We start from the raw sequence: 21,524 nt of genomic DNA, 5'->3' as shown, positions 1-21,524 counted from the left end.
AGAACTACTGAGATCCTAGAGGAACTGTGAGTCAATGTGGGTACCTTTGGCCTCTTCTGTAATGGGTACCTTGGTGACCTCGTGGATAACTATGATGTTGAGGTCCTTACGCACTGGTAGTCCTACCACTGCTGGTCCGCTCGTGTCTACAAGGTAGAATGTTTGTGGTTTCCATGCCAACTTGCATTGCATTGTTAGTGTGCCACTGCAAGGAATGTGTGACCCGTTGTATGCAGATAACTTGGCAGTGTTCGGTTGTATCATTGATTTCCAACGACTCCGGTACATATCTTTGAGGATTCGGACTGGTAGAATATTTGCACTAGCGCCGGTGTCAATCTTGACCCTGAGTGTATGTTTGACAGCTTCCTTTGGGCACATGATGTTAATAGTGGCGAAAGCTTCCAGTTGTTTGACTTCATCAACGTGATGTGTCAGGTTCACAATGTGGAACACCTATTCATCCACTGGCTGAGAAGTACTCCTCATTGAGTTTTGTCTCAGGTCTGTTTCCCTGTGGACTTCATGTTTCAGCTTGAGTTTATGCAGGTCTCTGATGCTCTCCTTGCTGCTGTTGTCCTGCTGCAGCTTCTGGCTGCGTCTTTGGAGCCAGATTTCTTACATAGGTGGGTTCAGTGTCCTTTTGCCTGTACACCTTGTGCAGGTCACGAAATGCAGGACAATTTCGGCGTGAGTGGAACAGACCACACTTACCACACAGCTTGCTTGCTCTTTTCGACCTGGTAATGGTGCCGATACTGTTGGCTACATCTAGTGCTTGCAGGTGCTGTTATCCAGCTACAATAGCTTCATATTTTCTGCCATCCTCCAGCAGCAGCTGTGGCCTTTTTCCCCCCCAAGAGGTCTTTTTGAAACCCTTCAATGGCTGTCGATATAATCATTAGCTCCATTATTCGTTCTGACAGCTCAGTTTCTGATAAGTGGCTTTCATTGCCCTTACTACAGCATCTACTGATGGACTGATCTATTGATTCCTCTGGCTGTTGCCTGTAGGGCATCAATTCCAGGTGGTGAATTCTAAAATTCACTTGTAATCGGAGCTGATCTTCTATCATTTTCCATATCTTTGCGGGATCTTTCTGGTCATTGTCAGATAGTCCAGCGATGTTGATTCTGTGTAATCCCTCATTTCCAACTGCTATTAGTATTTTACAGCCTGTTTTTCTGGTTCAACAATTACTTGGTCTGTGGAACACAACTGCATTTTCTGTTTGAAAAGTTGGAACTCAGATAGGATATCCATGGCCTTCCAGCTCATGCTGGAAAATTTGGTATCCATATTACTGCTGTTCTTTTGCTTCAAAACGTGCTTTCAGACTTGTTCTATGACTCTGCACTGTTTCCCCTTTAAGAGACTCTCTGTTATTTATACTAGCTGCTTTGATTGACAGAAGCAGGTATTTTATTTTATTTAGAGATATAGCACTGAAACAGGCCCTTCGCTTCCAGCACCTAAGCCTGTTCTGTTTACACAGCTGTTCAAAGGCAGTTCAATATTTTTTTAAAGAATTTTGTTTGTTCACACTGCAGTGGGTTTAATTTTTTTTATCGGGGCTTCGTGAATGGAAGCTCTTATTCATGCTCAAGTAGTTTAATGGGTTTTTTAAAGCTTTGGCTGCATGGATGAAGGCGCTGCAGTGACCTGGGTCTTCCCGCATTTTTTCTAATGGTCATCTTCTGTAATGGCGTCGACCTTCGATCAGCTTGGGAAAGGAATTGGGACTTCCCCGGTTTTATTCTACACGGAGCTTTTGAAAAAAATCGATCTTTTAAAGGACTTTAAAGGTTTTTTTAAAAATCTAAAGCAGTATCCCTCACCCATCGGCACAATGATTCACCTGATTTACTTGCAGCCTGTCATTCTGTGCTCTATCTTCTACAACTTGAGGTAAGTTCTTCTTTTTTCACTGTTTGAGCCAGTATTTTTCTTGAACTTCTCTACTGGCTGTAGGAAAGGTCATTTTCAGAGCTGTTTTAATTGTGGTCTTCAACCTCAGACTTTGTCTTCTCACCACCACTGCCACCATATAATGACATCTTTTATGTTGTCTGAGGTAACATAAATGAGCTGCATGGAGTCCAGTTTGTTGAAGATCTCAAACAGGTTTATTACAGCTAACAAGTATATACAGTACAGAGCAAACATTTTACAGAAACTTCCTCTAGGTGTTACAGTTGCAGAGTGACTTTGGCTCCAAGTCACATGACTGCATCCATGGTTCATTAGCGTAGTACGATCTTAAAGGGACATCACTCTTAAAGGCAATCGTACAACACTGTCCAAAGCCAAAATGACCCCCATTGTACCATCAATGGAGCTCACAGACTCTTAGTACTCAATGGCGTGTCTCTCACTTACTGCATCTACTGTACAACCTCTTAGCTTGCGTTGAGTTCACTTCAGAATATTTACCCTGAGTGTAACAAGCTGTGAGTCTCCTGATTTGTTTACCACTCTTTCACACGTCTGTGCCATTATTTCTGTAGGGAGCCCGAGTATTCCTTCATGGTTCCTGCTTCAAAAGTGGAAAAAGCTTGGATGTTTTGTGGATACTTTCTTTTTGCCCAAGGTCAAAAATTAAGATGATGATTTTCCGCGGAGCTGCCTATTTTCAGCCACTTCATCTACTGTGTTTATTAAACGTGCTGAACTGTTAAGTTTGGTTGATCATGTAAAAAAAGAATGCCCGGCAAATTTAAACAATATATAATTGCATGTTGATCCCAAAATTAAACTCTGCGCCACTAGTATAAAAACACATGCCACAGTCATCTGAAATTCCTCTCTGCATGATTTTAACTGATGGGTTAATTAGGGTTTCCAACTCTGGTTGGCTGTATTCCTGGAGCTTTCATCATGTGACCTCCCACCACAAACTACCCCACACTCCCGCCATTGGTCCATTCTGTAGGTGCACTGCCTTCCCGCGGCCAATTGGAAAGGGTACTGATTGTTACCCAGTTAGATTAAGCTTGACTGTCAGCAAAAGAAGCTTTCTCCACAACCCCACCCCCCCCCCCCCCCCACTCCTCCCACCCCCACCTCTAATATTTTTATAACTAAAGCATTCAAAGAAAATGAAACAAAAATGCCCCTACAATTTTCTCTTGAGTCTGCTGGCAGCATTGTCCTGAAGATAAATCTTCAATTCCCGGAGCCGTCAGCACAATCCTGGACAGTAGGCAAGACTAGGGTCAACCCATAGAAAATAAAGAAACAGATTCCTCGTGAGGTTATTCAGGGAGAATTGGAAAGGTTTAGTGGAGAGAGTGTGTCACTAGAAAGAAGTGCTGTCTATTTGCATGACCTCTAGATCCCATATGAGTAATCAACCCCTCTGCAACATGGGAAAGAGGAGTTTCAGGCAATCACTTGAAGCATTCAGACAGCTAATATCCCATGGTGTAATGTGAGCTGGTTGTCTGCTGATTTCACTAATGTTTCCTCACTCTTCTCCATAATAATGAAGGCAAAATGTACAAATGTCCGCTGTCTGTCAGTACACCATCACCGACATTTGGAAGACATTTGAAGGGCCATACAAGGAAGACCAGGAATTACCACGTTGGTGGTCAAGATACATGGGCAAGGTTCCAGAGCCACGCCCAGGATCGGTAAGGCTCTTCAGCATTTGAAAGTAACATTTTCTGGGTACTTTTTTTCTTGAGGCTCGCACAAAGCAACACATTTAGGTTGACAACGGGGGTTTCCAACAATCAATACACATCCAGTGAAAGCATCACATCTTCTATTCCAATCTCTACATAAGGCTTCCCTACACATGAGGACTGCTTTCTTGCATCCCTGTCATGTTTTGTGTGGATATGATGGAGGGTGGATTTTGTGAGCTGCTGCTTCCAGCAGGGACGTGAATGGAAAATTAAGTCAGGAGAGATGTGAAATGGGCTCTTGATTGCACAAAGTCAAGGTCTACCCCTAGTGAATTTATCCTGTGAATGCAGAGCAGGAATGTGCCCGATTCGATCCCCAGTCTATGCTGAGCTCAGCTGGATCTCCGTCTGGGTTAAGGGCAACAAATGGCCTTAATATCCCTGTGTTGGGAGGCAAAGATCAGCCAGGGGTTCTGCTCCTGATCACTATCCAGCTACGCCTACAGGACCTGTACATATGTGGATGTCAAGTGAGGAGAGTATCGCTGTGATTCCTGTCCTGTCTCCACCCCTTCCCTGCTATGAAATATCCGGTTAACACGCAGCCTCCCTCATACGTGCCAAATCGCCATTTGGATAAAAAAGGAAACAAAAAAGACTTGCGCTTATATAGCGGCTTTCATGACCGCAGGGCATCCCAAAGTGCTTTACAGCCAAGGGAGTACATTTGAAGTGTGGTCACTGTTGTAATGTGGGAAACACGACTCAGAGGCGAGAGTGATAGCAACAGAGCCACAGCTGACAAAAAAAACCCCGCAACCTTAGTGTTATCAGAAACTGAAGAACAAATAACATCTGTGGAAGCACTCTTGCTTCTGAGTCAGAAGGTTGTGGGTTCAAGTCCCACTCCAGAGATTTGAGCACAAAATCAAGGCTGACACTCCAGTGCAGTACTTAAGGGAGTGCTGCATTGTCCTTTGGGTGAGACATTAAACTAAGATCGTATCTGCTCTTGCAATTGGACATAAAAGAACCCAGGGCACTAACATGAAGAACAACAATGCCCTGGCCAATATTTATCCCTCAACCAATATTACTAAAATAGATAATCTGGTTATTATCATATTGCAATTTGTGGGAGCTTGCTGTGCACAAATTAGCTACCGCAATTCCTACGTTACAACAGTGACTACATTTAAAAGTAATTAATCGGCTGTGAAGGGCTTTGGGAATGTCCTGAGGTCATGAAAGCTGCTATTTAAGTGCCAGTCTTTCTGTGGATTTATACCCCAGCAAGGAGTCATGGTAGTTGCAGTGGTGTAGATCATTGCCACAATTACTCCATACTCTCGCCCCTCCCTATCCCTGTAATCTCCTTCAGCCCCGTAACCCTACGACATCTCTGGCCTCTTGATAATCCCTGATTTTAATCACTCCACCATTCAGCTGCCTCGGCCCTAAGCTCTGGAATTCCCTCCCTACGCCTCTCTGCCTCTTTACCTCTCTTTGTTTCTTTAGGACGCTCCTTAAAAGCTATTTCACCAAGTTTGATCACAAGTTTGGCGTCAAATTCTGTCTGATTACAGACCTGTGCCTTGGGATGTTTTACTATGTTAAAGATGCTATATAAATACAAATTGTTGTTATAGAGTCATAGAGTCAAACAGCACAGAAACAGGCCCATCGTGTCCGTACCGGTCATCAAGCACCTATTCCAATCCCATTTTCCAGCACTTGGCCTGTAGCCTTGTATGCTATGGCATTTCAAATGCTCATCTAAATACTACTTAAATGTTGTCAGGGTTCCTCCTCTACCACCCCTTCAGGCAGTGTGTTCCGGATTCCAACCACCCTCTGAGTGAAAACATTTTTCCTCACATCCCTTCTAAACTTGCCCTTTACCTTAAATCTATGCCCCCTTGTTATTGACCCCTCTGCTAAGGGAAAAATTTTCTTCCTATCTACCCTATCTATGCACCTCATAGTTCTGTATACCTCAATCAGGTCCCCCCTCAGCCTTCTCTGCTCTAAGGAAAACAACCCTAACCTAATCCAGTCTCTCTTCATAGCTGAAATGCTCCAGCCTAGGCAATATCCTGGTGAATCTCCTCTGCACCCTCTCCAGGGCAATCACATCCTTCCTATAGTGTGACGACCAGAACTGTACACAGTACTCCAGCTGTGGCCTAACTAGTGTTTTATACAGCTCCATCATAACCTCCCTGCTCTTATAATCCATGCCTTCCTAACCACTTTATCAACATGTGCTGCTGCCTTCAGTGATCTATCGACAAGTACATCAAGGTGCCTCTGACCCTCTGTACTTCCTAGGGTCCTACCATCCATTCCCTTGCCTTGTTAGTCCTCCCAAAATGCATCACCTCACACTTGTCAGGATTAAATTCCATTTGCCACAGCTCTGCCCATTTTACCAGCCAATCTATATCGTCCTGTAATCTAAGGCTTTCCTCCTCATTATTTATGACACCGCTAATTTTCATGTCATCTGCAAACTTACTGATCATACCTCCTATATTCACGTCTAAATCATTAATGTACACTACAAACAGCAAGGGCTCCAGCACCGATCCCTGCGGTACACCACTGGCCACAGGCTTCCAATTGCGAAAACAACTCAACCATCACCCTCTGCTTCCTGCCACTAAGCCAATTTTGGATCCAATTTACCAAATTGCCCTGGATCCCATGGGCTCTTCCCTTCTTGAGCAATCTCCCATGCGGGACCTTATCAAAAGCCTTACTGAAGTCCATGTCGACTACATCAACTGCTTTACCCTCATCTACGCACCTCGTCACCACCTCGAAAAATTCAATCAAATTTGTTAGACATGATCTCCCCCTGACAAAGCCATGGTGGCTATCCTTGATTAATCTCTGCCTCTCCAAGTGGAGATTAATCCTGTCCCTCAGTACTTTTTCCAATAGTTTCCCTACTACTGATGTTAGATACACTGGCCTATAATTACCTGGTTTGTCCCTACTACTCTACTGTTGCTGACTGCTTTTGCTGTGCTCTCCCCTGCTGTGTCTGACAGTGCATCACAGACAAATTCAGGAGAGAGGGCTTCAAGAGATCACGTGATCTGCCGGACACCGTCCTGGACTTTGTGAAGAAGCATCCACTGATGGACGAAGAGGTCAAACCCGTGGGAGGGCATCCAGTTTTTACGAAGGAAAATGTGAACTACACAAAGATTGTAGTAGACAGAGTCACAGCACTGGACGATAAACAGTATGATGTGATGTTCATTGGCACAGGTATGTGTTGTCTAAAGAAATATTATCCCTTCATAACTCCACAGCACTCTGACCTTTGAATCAGGCTATTGTGTGATCAAGGCCCCACTCCAGGTCTCGAGTACTTGTCTAAGATAACAGCAACATATGAGCAAATGAAATAAGAGCAGTAAGAGGCCATTTGGCATTCCCGCACTATCTCCAAATCCCTTAATTCCCTTAGTACCCAAAAATATATTGAACTCTGTCTCGAATATGCTCAATGACTGAGCATCCACAGCTCTCTGAGGTAGAGAATTCCAAGGATTCGCCACCTTTTGAGTGGAGAAATTTCTCATCTCAGTCCTAAATGGCCGACCCCTTATTCTGACACTGTGACCCCATGTTCTAGGTTCTCCAGCCAGGGGAAACATTTTCTCAGCATCTACCCTGTCAAGCCCCTTAAGAATTTTATATGTTTCAATTAGTTCACCCCTCATTCTTCTCAACTCCAGGGAATGTCGGCCTAATCGACTCACTCTGTCCTCATGAGACATTCACCTCATTCCAGGAACCAGTCTGGTGAACCTTCATTGCACTCCATCTAGGGCAAGTATGTCCTTCCTTCAGCAAGGAGACCAAAACTGTATACAGTACTCTAGGTATGGTCTCATCAATGCCCTGTATAATTGTAGTAGTTGTAACAAGTGTCTAGGATAACACGTTAGTGCAATGCTGTGAGAGTGTTGTCTTGTCAGAGGTGACATGTCCTTCTGATTGAGGTATCAAGCCCAGTCTCCCTGCTTTGGAGGTTTAAGTGGATGTTGCCGATCCCCCTGTGCTGTCTGAGGAAAAGCTGTGTGTTCTCCCAATGTCCATCCATCCTCCCCAAGGTAGACCAGGTCAGCCAGTTATTCATCTTGTTCCTGTTTGTGGGACCCTTGCTCTCTGCAAAACAGTGACTGCACTTCAAAGCTGTTCATGGTGAAACATTATAGAATATTTGCGAGAGACGCGATAAGGCATAAAGCAAATACAAGTTTTTTTTCTTTACTGCACACAGTAATTAGTGTCTGTTATTGAGCCTGGACACAAACTGAGGAACTGTCCTTTATCGGACATTTTTCTACTCAACCCTTCAGCACTTGATGGACAAGAAACTATTTTTTTTAAAAGATGAGAGGATTTATCATTTTCACTGTTGTTGGGGTGGAAAGCCTAGTGGTTGTTGAGTGTCGAGCGGTTGTTTTGCTAAACACCCTGCCAGATTTCCCCGTCCGTTCACTCTAGTGAAAAGGAAAATCGAGCCAAGCTGGACGACTGATCCACCACCGCCAGTTCCCTCCGTCCCCTCCCCCAATCTCCGCCCAGCCCTCTGCCAAAAGTGCAAATTGCCTCATTGCCTTGCTCCCAGATTTTTGATGGTGGTAAAGCTTTGGCCTTAAACGCCTGGGTTTAATAATTAATAACCATTACTTTCCTGGAAGATGCTGTCAAGCGCGTTATTCTGGATAACAGAGCAAATAGTTGCTTTGTTTGGCCACAGTGTGGTCATGGCAGACAGTCGGCTCCTGTGACTGATTGCAAAATTTGACAAATGCTGACATTCGTCGAATCACACAGCACAAAAGGAGGCCATTCAGCCCATTGTGCCTGTGCTGGCTTTTTGAAAAGAGATATCCAATTAGTCGCACTTCCCTGCTCTTTCCTCATGGCCCTGTAAATGGTTCCTCCTTAAGTATTTACCTAAATGCCTTCGGAAAGTTACGATTGAATCTGCTTCCGCCACCCTTTCAGACAGTGCATTCCACAACATAAAAAATCACTGCATAAAAAAAGTTCTCCTCCCCCTGCTCTGGTTCTGTTACCATTTATCTTGCATCTGTGTCCTCAGGTGACTGATCCTCTGGCCAGTGGAAGCAGTTTCTCCCAATCTTCTCTATCGACACCCCTCATAATTCTGAACACCTCCACTAAATCTCCCCTTAACCTTCTGTGCTGTAGAGGGGAATAATCTCAACTTCTCCAGTCTCTCCACATAACTGAACCACAGCAAATCTGCTCTGCTCCCTCTGCATGGCCATAACATCCTTGATGTTGTCATTAATTTATTTTACTATCTGATGCAGGGAAATATCGCGGACTTCCTGCATTATTATTCAGTCTGCGGTGAAAAGATTGTTAATCTGCATGTTTTGCGACGTATTCACTCCAAAAGTATTATTTAGCTGCAAGAGAATCATGTGCATTTGTCTCTATTGTAACTGATGTTACCTGTTTTAAAGTTGATGGATGGCTGCACAAGGTAGTGAACACAGGGTCCAGCATACAGATCATAGAGGAGATCCAGCTGTACGAGGAACCCCAGCCCGTGGAAAGTTTGGTCCTAGCCAGCACCAAGGTACGACCTTAACATTATAACTATGCAAAATGATAAGTGGACATGGCCAGACTCCATTATTAAAACACACCGTCAAACTTGTTGAGGTGGGGGGGGGGAGATGGGAGTCAAAATCAGGTGGGTTCTCTAATGGGCGGGCGATCTGTTCTGTCAAGTTACCATCCAAGTGGTGAAGGTGAAGATTTACCCTCCTTTCCTCCTGCCATGTGGGCAATAACATTCTCCTGATCAGGAAATAATGTATTCGAGGTCTGAGCCCCTCTGCTGGCTAAGACAAAGCTTCTGCAAGGACCAGAGGAATGGGTGGGTTGCGTTGCCAACATATTATCATGTACTGGATACGTTTACTGAATCCTATTCCGTTCGAGAGCGCATTAGACAACACCTTGCACGTGGTGATTCTTCTCACGTGAGTCCAGAAAATGTGGAAATAAAAAAGATATTGTCAGTAAAAGTGACCGTGAAGCTATCGAATAAAAACCCAACTGGGGGTTCACTGTTGTCCTTTAGGGGGGGAAACCTGCCGTCCTTACCCGTTCTGGCCTATGTGTGACTCCAGACCTACATGTGGTTTACTCTTAAAGAGGTGGCTTTGCAAGTCCACTGTGTCCAGAGCAATGAGCGGTGGGCAATAATTGCTGACCTTACCAGCGATGCCCACATCCAGGGTGCCACGAAAGGCACTAAACCTGCCATCTTGCAGAGCCCCTTGGCTGAGTAAGCAGTGGCTGTAACCAGAGCTTTCAGGGCACCCCATGATCTTGCTCAAGGAAAACAGTAATAATACAAGTAAAACAGCCACCTCAGCAATAGAGCCATTTCAAGCCATGTATTTTCCCATTGTTATTCTAGCCTAGTCTGCAATTAAAATGGAAGGAAAAGGTCAAACTGTTACACCGACATGTTTATTATACACCTCAGCATTTATGACCTGATGGAAATTAATGTTAAAATAGTGCTCGCCAACAGCATGCTCTGCATGGAATGACGGTTTAACTTTGGTGGTGTGTCTGTTTTAATTACAGGGGATGCTATATATAGGATCACAAAGTGCCGTGATTCAGCTCCCTGTGGCAAGCTGCCGCAAATATTTGACATGCTTCGATTGCGTCTTGGCTCGAGATCCTTACTGTGTTTGGGACGGCAAAGTTTGCCGGGAGTTTCAGCTGGAAGAGGACAGGTACAGTCATCCATCTTGAGCTTTGATAAAACCTTGTCTGAAATGTCGATCTTTGTCACACAGATAGTCAGTGCTGGGTTTTAGTCCAGTGTTTCATGTAACTCATCAAGCGAGAGCTGTGGAGAATTGTTTTTCTAATCCAGCGAGTTGTTGTGATTTGGAATGCGCTGCCTGGAAGGACGGCGGAAGCAGATTCAATACCAACTTTCAAAAATACTCGAACGGGAAAAACTGGCAGGGTTATGGGGAGAAAGCAGGGGAGTGGGATTTATATCATCACAGGCATGATGGGCTGAATGGCTTCTTTGAATGACTATGAATGTTTCATTGAGCTCCAGAGTCGCTTGGAAACAAGGCCAGCTAAAGAGGGCACTGCTTTTAAAGAGTATTATGAACAATTTAAATTCCCAATTTATTCGGGAACAATCTGCACAATCTTCCTCGATATTGCCAAGTGAAATTCCAGTGCATGGCTGCACTTTTACCCTTTTTTTTCCAAAGTTACTGAAATTTTAAAACATTGTCAAAACTAAAGAGAGCTGGCCCAGTTTTTGACTGAGGCAGAGGTTGCACCATATCAAAGATAAGTGGAAATCAAATAGAAACACTTGATCTGTGTGATCTGCTGACCTGATTCTGTTTGCCTGAGGAATTTTCCAGAGTATTTTATTCCCTGAATTGGCCCTAGGTTTTTTTTGCTGTTTTGTTTCGACTCTTGTGGGGGATTACATGGTGGGGCGACGGGAGTTGGTGAGATTGATAGGAAATGTCTGTTTATTGAAGCCATCTTGAGTAAGGGGCACTGAAATAAAAGCAAAATGCTGCAGATGCTGGAAATCTGAAATAAAAACAAAAAGTGCTGGAAATACTCAGCAGGTCTGGCAGCATCTGTGGAGAGAGAAACAGAGTTAACGGTTCAGGTCAATGACCTTTCATCAGAAGTGGCAAAGGTTTGAAATGTACTAGGTTTTAAGCAAATAAAGTGGGGGTGGGGCATGAGATAATAAAAGGGAAGGTGTTGATAGGACAGAGAGTCACGGAGCATAACTGACAATAAAGTTAATGGAGCAAAGGCAAAGGGCGTGTTAATGGTATGCTGAAAGACAAAGTGTTAGTGCAGAGAGGGTGTGAATTGACAGAAAAATGAACAGCCCTGGCCAAAAGCACAAACATGAAAAAAAACAGTGGGCAGGCACATGATAAAAATATGAATGATGAAACAAACTAAAATAAAATTAAAAGAAAAAAGAAAAAATATTACTAAAAATAAAATAGAGGGGCCCGTCAATAATTTCATAGCATGACGGGCCCTCCTCCTTTATTTGTAGTAATATTTTTTTTTCTTCTTTTAATTTTGTTTTTTAGTTTATTTCATCATTCATTTTTTTATCATGTGCCTGCCCACTTTTTCATGTTTGTGCTTTTGGCCAGGGCTGTTCATTTTTCTGTCAATTCATACCCTCTCTGCACTAACATTTTGTCTTTCAGCACACCCTTTGCCTTTGCTCCATGACCTTCTTGTCAGTTATTTTCTGTGACTCTCTGTCCTATCAACACATTCCCTTTTGTTATCTCTTGCCCCACCCCCGCTTTGTTTGCTTAAAACGTAATACATTTCTAACCTTTGTCAGTTCTGATGAAAGGTCATTGACCTGAAACGTTAACTCTGCTTCTCTCTCAACAGATACTGCCAGACCTGCTGAGTATTTCCAGCACTATTTTGTTTTTATTGTGTGGGGCATTCCTTTTTGTTTGTTATCGTAAACCTTAAACACATAGAAACAGGTTTTTTGAATCTAAGGCACTGCAGGTTAGAAATAATGATCAGGACTGCTTGTCGTCACAAGCAGAACACCCCAACGACATTTCTCTTCCACGCTTTTTAACGTTGATTTTAACGTGTTTTAAAGTAATAAACAGGTGAACACCCGTGTTACTGCAGTACGGGGAGACATTGTGTAGCAGTGTGTTTTGCGTTCATTGTGGACAGTACCTCGCTGTGTTTACAAGCTGGAGAGAGTGGGGAAGTTGTTTTACAAGAATTTCTTGTACAGCAACCTAGTTATTGCATTTGACAAACCCTTGGCACTAGTGACAATATTAATCAGTATGGTATAGACAGCCGAATGGCATCCTCCTGTGCTGTAACAATTCTGTGATTTTACAGCAAAATCAGTCTCAACTGGTCTATGCTGGCGTTCATGCTCCACACAAGCCTCCTCCCACCCTACCTCATCTAATCCTCTCAGCATATCCATCTTTAGTTTAGTTTAGAGATACAGCACTGAAACAGGCCCTTCGGCCCACCGAGTCTGTGCCGACCATCAACCACCCATTTATACTAATCCTACACTAATCCCATGTTCCCTACCACATCCCCACCTGTCCCTATATTTCCCTACCACCTACCTATACTAGGGCAATTTATAATGGCCAATTTACCTACCAACCTGCAAGTCTTTTGGCTTGTGGGAGGAAACCGGAGCACCCGGAGAAAACCCACGCAGACACAGGGAGAACTTGCAAACTCCACACAGGCTGTACCCAGAGTTGAACCCGTGTCGCTGGAGCTGTGAGGCTGCGGTGCTAACCACTGCGCCACTGTGCTGCCCCAATGTCGCTATTCCTTTCTTCCTCATGTACGTATCTAGCTTTGCCTTAAAGGTGCTGTTCACCTCAACTACTCGTGGCAGTGAGTTCCACATTCTCACCACTCTCCGGGTGAAGAAGTTAAAAGAAGTATTGACTCAGAGCTCCGGGAGTAGAGAAGCGTTGGCACGGAAACCAGGGGCCGACAGTGTCCGGTTCTCCATTCATTTAAATCATTGGGTGCAAAATCACGGTTGGACCTGTGATCTTTGAGCGGCATTCCATGCTAGGAGAGTCTGACCGGCGAAACGTCGCTTTCTAATCATCCTTGAGCTGCTTTACGGCCAATAATGTACATTGGGGATATTCGGCCTAATGCATTAAGATTAAGGAAGGTTAAATCGAGAGAGATGTAAATGGGTGATTGGCTTGATATCACACGTGTTACGCCAAAGTTAAAATGACCTCTGCTGGTTTCAGAGGAAGGATGAAAATAAAATTATTTTCAGATTATTTAGGTGGCAAGAGAGTAGAGTTTTAATTAAAAATAGGCAGCTGGGTTAGGACTAGGGGACATAGCCTAAAATTCAGGGCATTCAGGATTGAAATTGGGAAACACCACACAAAAGATGGTAGAAGTTTGGAACTTCTGCAAATGGCAGTTGATGCTAGATCAATTGTTAATTTTAAATCTGAGCTTGATAGTTTTTTTTGTTAACCAGAGGTATGAAGGGTTATTGGGCAAAGATGGGTTTATGGAGTCAGATCAGCCATGGTCCCAATGAATGGCTGAACAGGCTCGAGAGTCTATGTGGTCTCCTCCTGTTCCGATGTGTCTGTATTTCAGGGGAATGCAAGCTAATTCTGGGTGATTTTGGGTTGCCTGACCCACTACAACATACAGTTAGTTAATGCTGTGTTTGTCATAAGTAGAGAAAGTGCTGGCAGTAGCAGGGAGTGGTGGAAATACAGGAATTAAGAGATTTCCAAAAAGCATTCCTGTTGCCTAGGCAGTGCCTTGTTTGTTTAAAGTTGTTTGGTAGACTTTTGAGTTTACACAGCAGCCTGGGTCGGTTCTGTATTAGACACGTTCCAGGAAGGGAAAATGCAGAAACTGAAAGAAAACAGTTGCAAAATCTATAATTAGAAAGAAGCTGCTCGGATTGTTGTTTGTGTTTGTTGTGATAGTGTAAGATCGGCAATAGTGAGTCAGCAGCCCATTTGTTATCTCTCCTGTTTTCTTGACTTCAATGGAAATATAAATGGGGAGAGATGTTAAAAAGGCACCAATTCACTGTCACCCACTGTAGACCGTCAGAATCTTCCACCTGAGTTCTGAAAAGGTGAATGGTTTCACCAGACGTCCAATTGAGTTCTGGAGAAGAGGCTAATGACATCATTAGAGGTCCATTTAGCTCTATCCAATATCTATACATATGTAAGATAATTTGTTTCCTTCTCCCCTCTTGCATTTAAGGAGAAGCTAGATAAGGGAGAAAGGAATAAAGGAGTGCTGATCGAATCAGATGAAGGGAGTGGGAGGAGCCTCTTATGGAGCATAAACACCAGCAGAGACCAATTGGGCCCAATGGTCTGTTTCTGTGCTGTACATTTGATCTAAATCTATGCAAATCTCTTGTTCTCCCCGCACTGGACGTCGTCATTGGGGAGAACATAGCTTGTGTCCAGGTGATTGATGTTGACACTCCCGCTGCTGGCTTCCAGCAGATACATGACTATTGCTCAGTGTAATCTGCTCTCCCGTCTCCAAAGGGAAGCGCCTGGCTTCCACTTCACTTCCTGTGACGTTGTGGCTGTTATAACGAAGTCAGTATGAGGGGAATCAAAGCTGTGATTAACCCCATACCTCAGTACAGTGCGTTGGTGCCTCAGTACTGGACCTTCTTAGCAACCTAGGAACCCACTGTTTACTTTGGAAATGAGGAGAATTCAAGGTGCCTTGATTAAAGTTTTAAGCTCACAGTGGAAAAGGGTTTCAAAACCAGGGGAGACTATTAAAAATGGGGAGTGTAGAGTCATAGAGTCATACTGTCATACAGCACAGAAACAGACCCTTTGGCCCAACGTGTCTGTGCCGGCCATCAAGCACCTAACTATCCTAATCCCATTTTCCAGCACTTGGCCCGTAACCTTGTATGCTATGGCATTTCAAGTGCTCATCTAAATACTTCTTAAATGTTGTGAGGGTTCCTGCCTCTACCACCTCTTCAGGCAGTGCATTCCAGATTCCAACCACCCTCTGCGTGAAATTCTTTTTCCACAAATCCTCTCCAAATCTCCTGCACCTTACCCTAAATCTATGCCCCCTGGTTATTGACCCCTCCACTAAGGGAAAAAGTTTCTTCCTATCTAACCTATCAATGCCCCTCATAATTTTATATACCTCAGTCATATCTCCCTTCAGCCTTCTCTGCTCTAAGGAAAACAACCCCAGCCTTTTCAGTCTCTCTTCATAGCTGAAATGCTCCAGCCCAGGCAACATCCTGGTGAATCTCCTCTGCACCCTCTGCAATCACATCCTTCCTATTGTGTGGTGCCTAGAACTGTAGACCAGCTGTGGCTTAACTAGCGTTTTATACAGTTCCACCATAACCTCCCTGCTCTTATATTCTATGCCTCGGCTAATAAAGGCAAGTATCCCATGTGCTTTCCTAATCACCTTATCTACCTGTGCTGCCGCCTTCAGTGATCTATGGACAAGTACACCAAGATCCCTCTGACCATCTTTACTTCCTATGGTCCTACCATCCATTGTATATTCCCTTGCCTTGTTAGTCCTCCCAAAATGCATCACCTCACACTTCTCAGGATTAAATTCCATTTGTCACTGCTCTACCCATCTTACCAGCCCATCTATATCGTCCTGTAATCTAAGGCTTTCCTCCTCATTATTTATGACACCACCAATTTTAATGCCATCTGCGAACTTACTGATCATACCTCCTATATTCACGTCTAAATCGTTAATATACGCTACAAACAGCAAGGGTCCCAGCACCGATCCCTGCGGTACACCACTGGTCACAGGCTTCAAATTGCAAAAACAGCCCTCGACCATCACCCTCTGCCTCCTGCCATTAAGCCAATTTTGGATCCAATTTGCCAAATTGCCCTGGATCCCATAGGCTCTTACCTTCTTGACCAGTCTCCCATGCAGGACCTTATCAAAAGCCTTACTGAAGTCCATATAGACTACATCAACTGCTTTAGGCTTAAGTCAGTGGAGCATCTTCACTCAAAGGGTAATAACCTGTAGGTGTGGGCACCAATCCTGATTACTAACATGAGCCTGTTCCTGGGATTTTGGCATGGGATCATGGACAGGTGAACGTGGCGATGGACCTCTCACTCTCCAACCCTTCTGTTGATGCAACAGCACTGTGGAAAGTCTTCCCTCTGGCCCTCTGCTGATGATAAGCTTCCATTTCCTACACTTCAAATTCAAGGTTTGTTTTCTTTGTTGTAGAGCGCAGCTGATTCAAGACATTGTGAATGGGAACAAAGGGTGTTTGGACAGCGGTGGAGATGGTATGTAGCTGTTTACTTTCACATGCGCGCGGAATCCTTACTGTTGGCCAGAACAGCCCATAGCCTGTGGGAACTGCTTTCGCAGGACCACTGCTAAGGACTTGGCAGGAGAATTTTGCTCTCTGTATTGAGAAAACTTTGTGCCTGATGACAGGATTGGACAAGGAAGGGATCCAATTTAATGTTGAAGCAGCAGTCTAGATAAGCAAAGGAAATAGAATTGCTTGCTGACAGATAGGTAAAGTGATGGACACAGTAGTGTAGTGGTTATGTTACTGGATTGATGATCCAGAGGCCTGGACAAATAATCTAGAGAATGTGAGTTCAAATCCCACTTGATTTGGAATTCAGTCTAAAAACATGGAAATTAAAAGATAAAAGACTGTGAAGCTGTCAGATGGTTGTAAAAGCCCAGCTGGATTACTATTGTCCTTTAGGGGAGGAAACCTGCCGTCCTTACCCGGTGTGGCCCATTTGTGACTGCAGACCCACATGTGCTTTGAAGTGGCTCAGCAAGCCCACTGCCTCTAGGGCAATTAGCGGTGGGCAATAATTGTTGACCATATCAGTGACGCTTGCATCCAGGGCACCACTAAAGGCATCACCTTTGTATCATTGGACCATATGGCCCACAATCTCCAGCCTCAGTTAGCTGATCTCAGCCAGGGCCACAGTTGGGGTGCTATATATGGTCTTGGTACAAAATCAGCCACTCCTGATGGCTATCCATGGTGAAGAGATCAGGCTGAGCCATGATGGTTGAATAACCTGCTGCCATGAAGAGATGGTGAGAGTAATGGAGAGCCACACCCATAAATCCGTGCCTGAAGCATCTTCGAAAGATGAGGGGAGGAATTGGGGGAACAAACTGAGTTACAGACAAGGATAACACATGATATTAAAGGCCTGATTCCACGATGTGGCAACCCAGTGAGGAGTGGCCCTCATAGGAATCACAGGACGTGAGATCATGGGCCTGCAGTTTCCCAAGCTACCTTCTGTATGAGTGCTGCTCCTTACTGGAAGCACCTGATCACAGAATCATCCCTGAGGTTATCACAGTATGTGGAAATCGGAAGTAGGAAAAAGCATTTATAACTAGTGGTTAGTTGCTCAATCCTGTAAATTGGGAGAATGAGTGCTAATGCTCAGTAATAGCCTGCATTCTTGAAACAAGTTCAATGGTTACCTGGCAATCTACTAAGGAGCTTAATCAACATTGGCATAAGAGGCCTGGAGCTGATTAAAGCAGTTATTCATGATAATATTGCATTTTAACCTATTGCTGCCCAGACCTCGTTTCAACGCAACTGCCTGGAGTGAAAATGAGGTTCTAGTGTCTTCCTTCACTCTGGGGGTCCCAAGTCAAATTACATAGAATATACAGCATAGAATCAGGCCATTCAGTCCAATCATTAATGTTCCACTCAAGCCTTCCCCCATTCTTCCTCAGCTAACTCTATCAGCATGACCTTCTCTTCTCCCTCATATGCTTATCTAGTCTCCCCTTAAATGCATTTATACTATTCAGCTTCACCACTCCCTGTGGTAGCGAGTTCCACATTCTCACCAGTCTGTGAGTAAAGACGTTTCTTCTGAATTTCCTTTTTCATTTCTTGGTGACTATCTTATATTAATAGCCACTAGTTTTGCTCTTCCCCACAAGTGGAAACACTCATCCTGTGTCTGCTCTATCAAAAACTTCCTTAAGTTTAAAGACCTCTATTAGGCCACCCCTCAGTCTTCTCTTTCCAAGAGAAATGAGTCCCAGACTGTTCATCCTTTCCTGATAGATATAACCTCGCATTTTTGGTATCATCCTTGCAAATCTGTTTTGCACCCTCTCCAATGCCTCTATATCCATTTTATAATATGGTGACCAGTACTGTGCACAGTACTCCCAATTGTGGTCTAACCAAGGCTCAATACAAGTTTAGCATAACTTCTCTACTTTAAATTTATCCCTCTAGAAATGAACCCTATGCTTGGTTTGCATTTATTATGTCTTTATTAATGTGCATTGCTACTTTTAAAAATCTGTATATTTGTGCTCCCAGATCCCTATGTTCCTGCACCCCATTTAGATTCGTATTTTCCAAGTAATATGTGACCTTTTGATCTCATTGAATGGAGGAGTGGGCTCAAAGAGCTGATGAATTTTTCTCAATTTCTCTAGTTGTAGCAATTTTGTGATTCTGTTGGGGAGAAGGCGGGGAATGCAACAAAGTGAATTTCTCACTTGGAGAGCCGGTGCAGACAGGATGGGCCAAATGGCCTCCTTCTGTGCTGTTACAGCTCTGTGATTCTGTGACTTTTTTATTTTTCATACCAAAATACCTGCATTGAAATTCATTTGTCAATTATATGTGCATTATGCATATTAATCTCTTCTTGTAAGTTAAGGCAGGCCCTGGTTGGCACTGAATCTACGAGAACAAAAATCTGTCATAATCTTACACTATTTCGCATTAGTATGTTAAACCTACTCAGATTGATCATAAGGATGGAGGGTGAGGATTGAGATTGTTATGTCACTATATTACCGGGTGCCGTTTTGAGGTTGGGGTTAAAATTAATAGGTCAGAGAAAAAGGGGCTTTGCTCTGCATCTATTGTGTCCTGTACCAAACCAGTGAGTGCATGTTCCTGATAAAAAGTGTAAAAAGTGCCCTATTCCTTGTCTACCCTCAAGTAGACGTAAAAGACTATTTTGAAGAAGAGCAGGGGAGTTCTCCCGGGTGTCCTGGCCAATATTTATCTCCCAACCAATATCACTAAAACAGATTATCTGGTCATTCTCATATTGCTGTTTGTGGGAGTTTGCTGTGCACAAATTGGCTGCCATGTTTCCTACATTACAACAGTGACTACACTTCAAAAGTATTTCATTGGCTCTAAAGCCCTTTGGGATGTCCTGAAAGGCGCTATAGAAATGCAAGTCTTTCTTTACTTTCTAATACTGACATTGCACAGTCTAACCTGCCAAGGAAGGAATAATTCAATAGCTTTGCATTGCAGATTTAACAATAATTTCATTGTTTAGTTGCCCGAACTGATCAAGTTATTCTCACCAACTTGACCCATCCAATAATAAGAATTTGATAGGGTAGGTACAGGGAAACTATTTCCTGTGATTAGGGGAATCAAGAACAAAGGGACATAATGTCAGAGATGGGCCATTCAGCAGTGAAATCAGGAACCGTTTAATATACTTTTGGTTGCCCGAAATGCGACTTTTCCTTTTGATGAAGAAAGTTAAAATCAGGTGCCAAGAAAGAGAAGGTAGAGTTTTGCTCCCACTGGACAGTTTCCGTGGTGTTTGATGAATGAACTCTTCTCGATTGCTGCAGAGGTGGGGAAGATAGCTCCCTCATTTGAGAGAAAGCACAGTTATCAGTAATTAACACACTAGATGTATTTACAGTTAATTGTCCCTCCTGTTACATATAGTCAGTGAATGAAGATGAGTTTTTGTTTATATGCAAGGTGGCCACACAGTTGGGAGAGACACTTCAGAAACAGGCTTCACAGAACTACATAGTGGCCAGAGGCTGTAACTACATTGTGACAGTTGACGTTGCTGAATTGAAGGGGAAATGTTGACATTTCAATTAACCATAGCAAATGGCAATGCAAGAGCATCATCAAAAATCATGGCAACAGGAAGTAAGATTTGTGAATGGGCTTAGCCTCTTCTGTGAGAGCTTCATGCTGGAACAGGAGGGTGGGCCTACTCAAAGGGCTTGAAACTGCAAGGGCATGAGCGTGATTCTTCCCCTTTGGGGAAGTACCTTGGGATCCACCCCGTGCCTCCCTCTGATGTTATAGCTGGTCCACTTACATTCCACTCTGAGTGGCCACTGTGCCAACATGACAGTTTACTAAAAAGCTGCCATTCACTCAGAAACTGAGTCTTTCCCTGATTACGCTCAATAATAATTGCTTCATAGCAACGACTGGATACAAATATTTCCCTCACTGGAAAGGTTCTTTCCCCCCACCCCCCTCCCCCCCCACAAAGCTCCGCCGACACTCACAGGAATAATATTTTATTTATTTATAGATACAGCACTGAAACAGTCCCATCGGCCCACCGAGTCTGTGCCGACCATCAACCGCCCATTTATACTAATCCTACATTCATCCCATTACCCTCTCACATCCTCACCTTCCCTCAATTCCCCTACCACCTACCTATACTAGGGACAATTTACAATGGCCAATTTACCTATCAACCTGCAAGTCTTTGGCTGAGAGAGGAAACCGGAGCACCCGGCGAAAACCCACGCGGTCACAGGGAGAACTTGCAAACTCTACACAGGCAGCACCCAGAATCGAACCCGGGTCGCTGGAGCTATGAGGCTGCGGTGCTAACCACTGTGCCGCCCGGACTAATAATTCCAGTAATTTCACCCTTTTTTTTTCACAGGTCATTTAGAAGTGAAGAGTAGAAGAGTGCAGAAGGGAGCGGACATTTTTTTGCGATGCCATCTCAGTTCCAACATAGCCATCGTGAGGTGGAAGCTCAATGGGGTGGAGCTCCTTGGCGATGATGAGAAATGCTACCGACAAGAAGACGGTTCATTGGTGGTAAAGGATGTGCAGATCACTGACAATGGGGAATACTGCTGCTCTGCCGAAGAAAATGGAGTGAGGTACGCAGTAGCCTCATACAACATCAGCATCATGGAAAGCTTGGCAGTCTCACCACCTTCCCTTCCGTCATCACCTCAGCGCCAGATCTCCAAAGGCCGGGAATTCATATATCTAATAATTATCACTGTCCTGGCTGCTATTTCCTTCGTCCTGTCCACCTTGTCCATCTACCTCTTCTGCTCGCCCTCCAAAAGGGGAACCTACAACATGCGGCTTCCCAGGTCGTCGCTAGTGGAGCTGCAGAACATTTCCGGCAGTTGCGTGGGGAAGGCCGAGGAGG

The 21,524-nt window shown here is 44.0% G+C and overlaps 1 protein-coding gene across 1 annotated transcript in view; it reads left to right on the top strand.

Moving 5' to 3' along the window:
- Window positions 1-21,524, top strand: part of sema4gb (sema domain, immunoglobulin domain (Ig), transmembrane domain (TM) and short cytoplasmic domain, (semaphorin) 4Gb) — a 137,061-nt gene that overhangs the window by 111,988 nt on the left and 3,549 nt on the right. The window contains 6 exon segments of the mRNA XM_068053048.1: window positions 3,492-3,636; window positions 6,690-6,912; window positions 9,156-9,271; window positions 10,297-10,451; window positions 16,528-16,589; window positions 21,018-21,523. Coding sequence (XP_067909149.1) covers window positions 3,492-3,636; window positions 6,690-6,912; window positions 9,156-9,271; window positions 10,297-10,451; window positions 16,528-16,589; window positions 21,018-21,523 — 1,207 coding nt within the window.

This window comes from Heterodontus francisci, chromosome 20 (assembly GCF_036365525.1).
Source record: "Heterodontus francisci isolate sHetFra1 chromosome 20, sHetFra1.hap1, whole genome shotgun sequence".
NCBI classification, from domain to species: Eukaryota; Metazoa; Chordata; class Chondrichthyes; order Heterodontiformes; family Heterodontidae; genus Heterodontus; species Heterodontus francisci.
The sequence above is the reverse complement of the archived record's forward strand: the minus strand, read 5'-3'. Positions and strand labels throughout refer to the sequence as shown.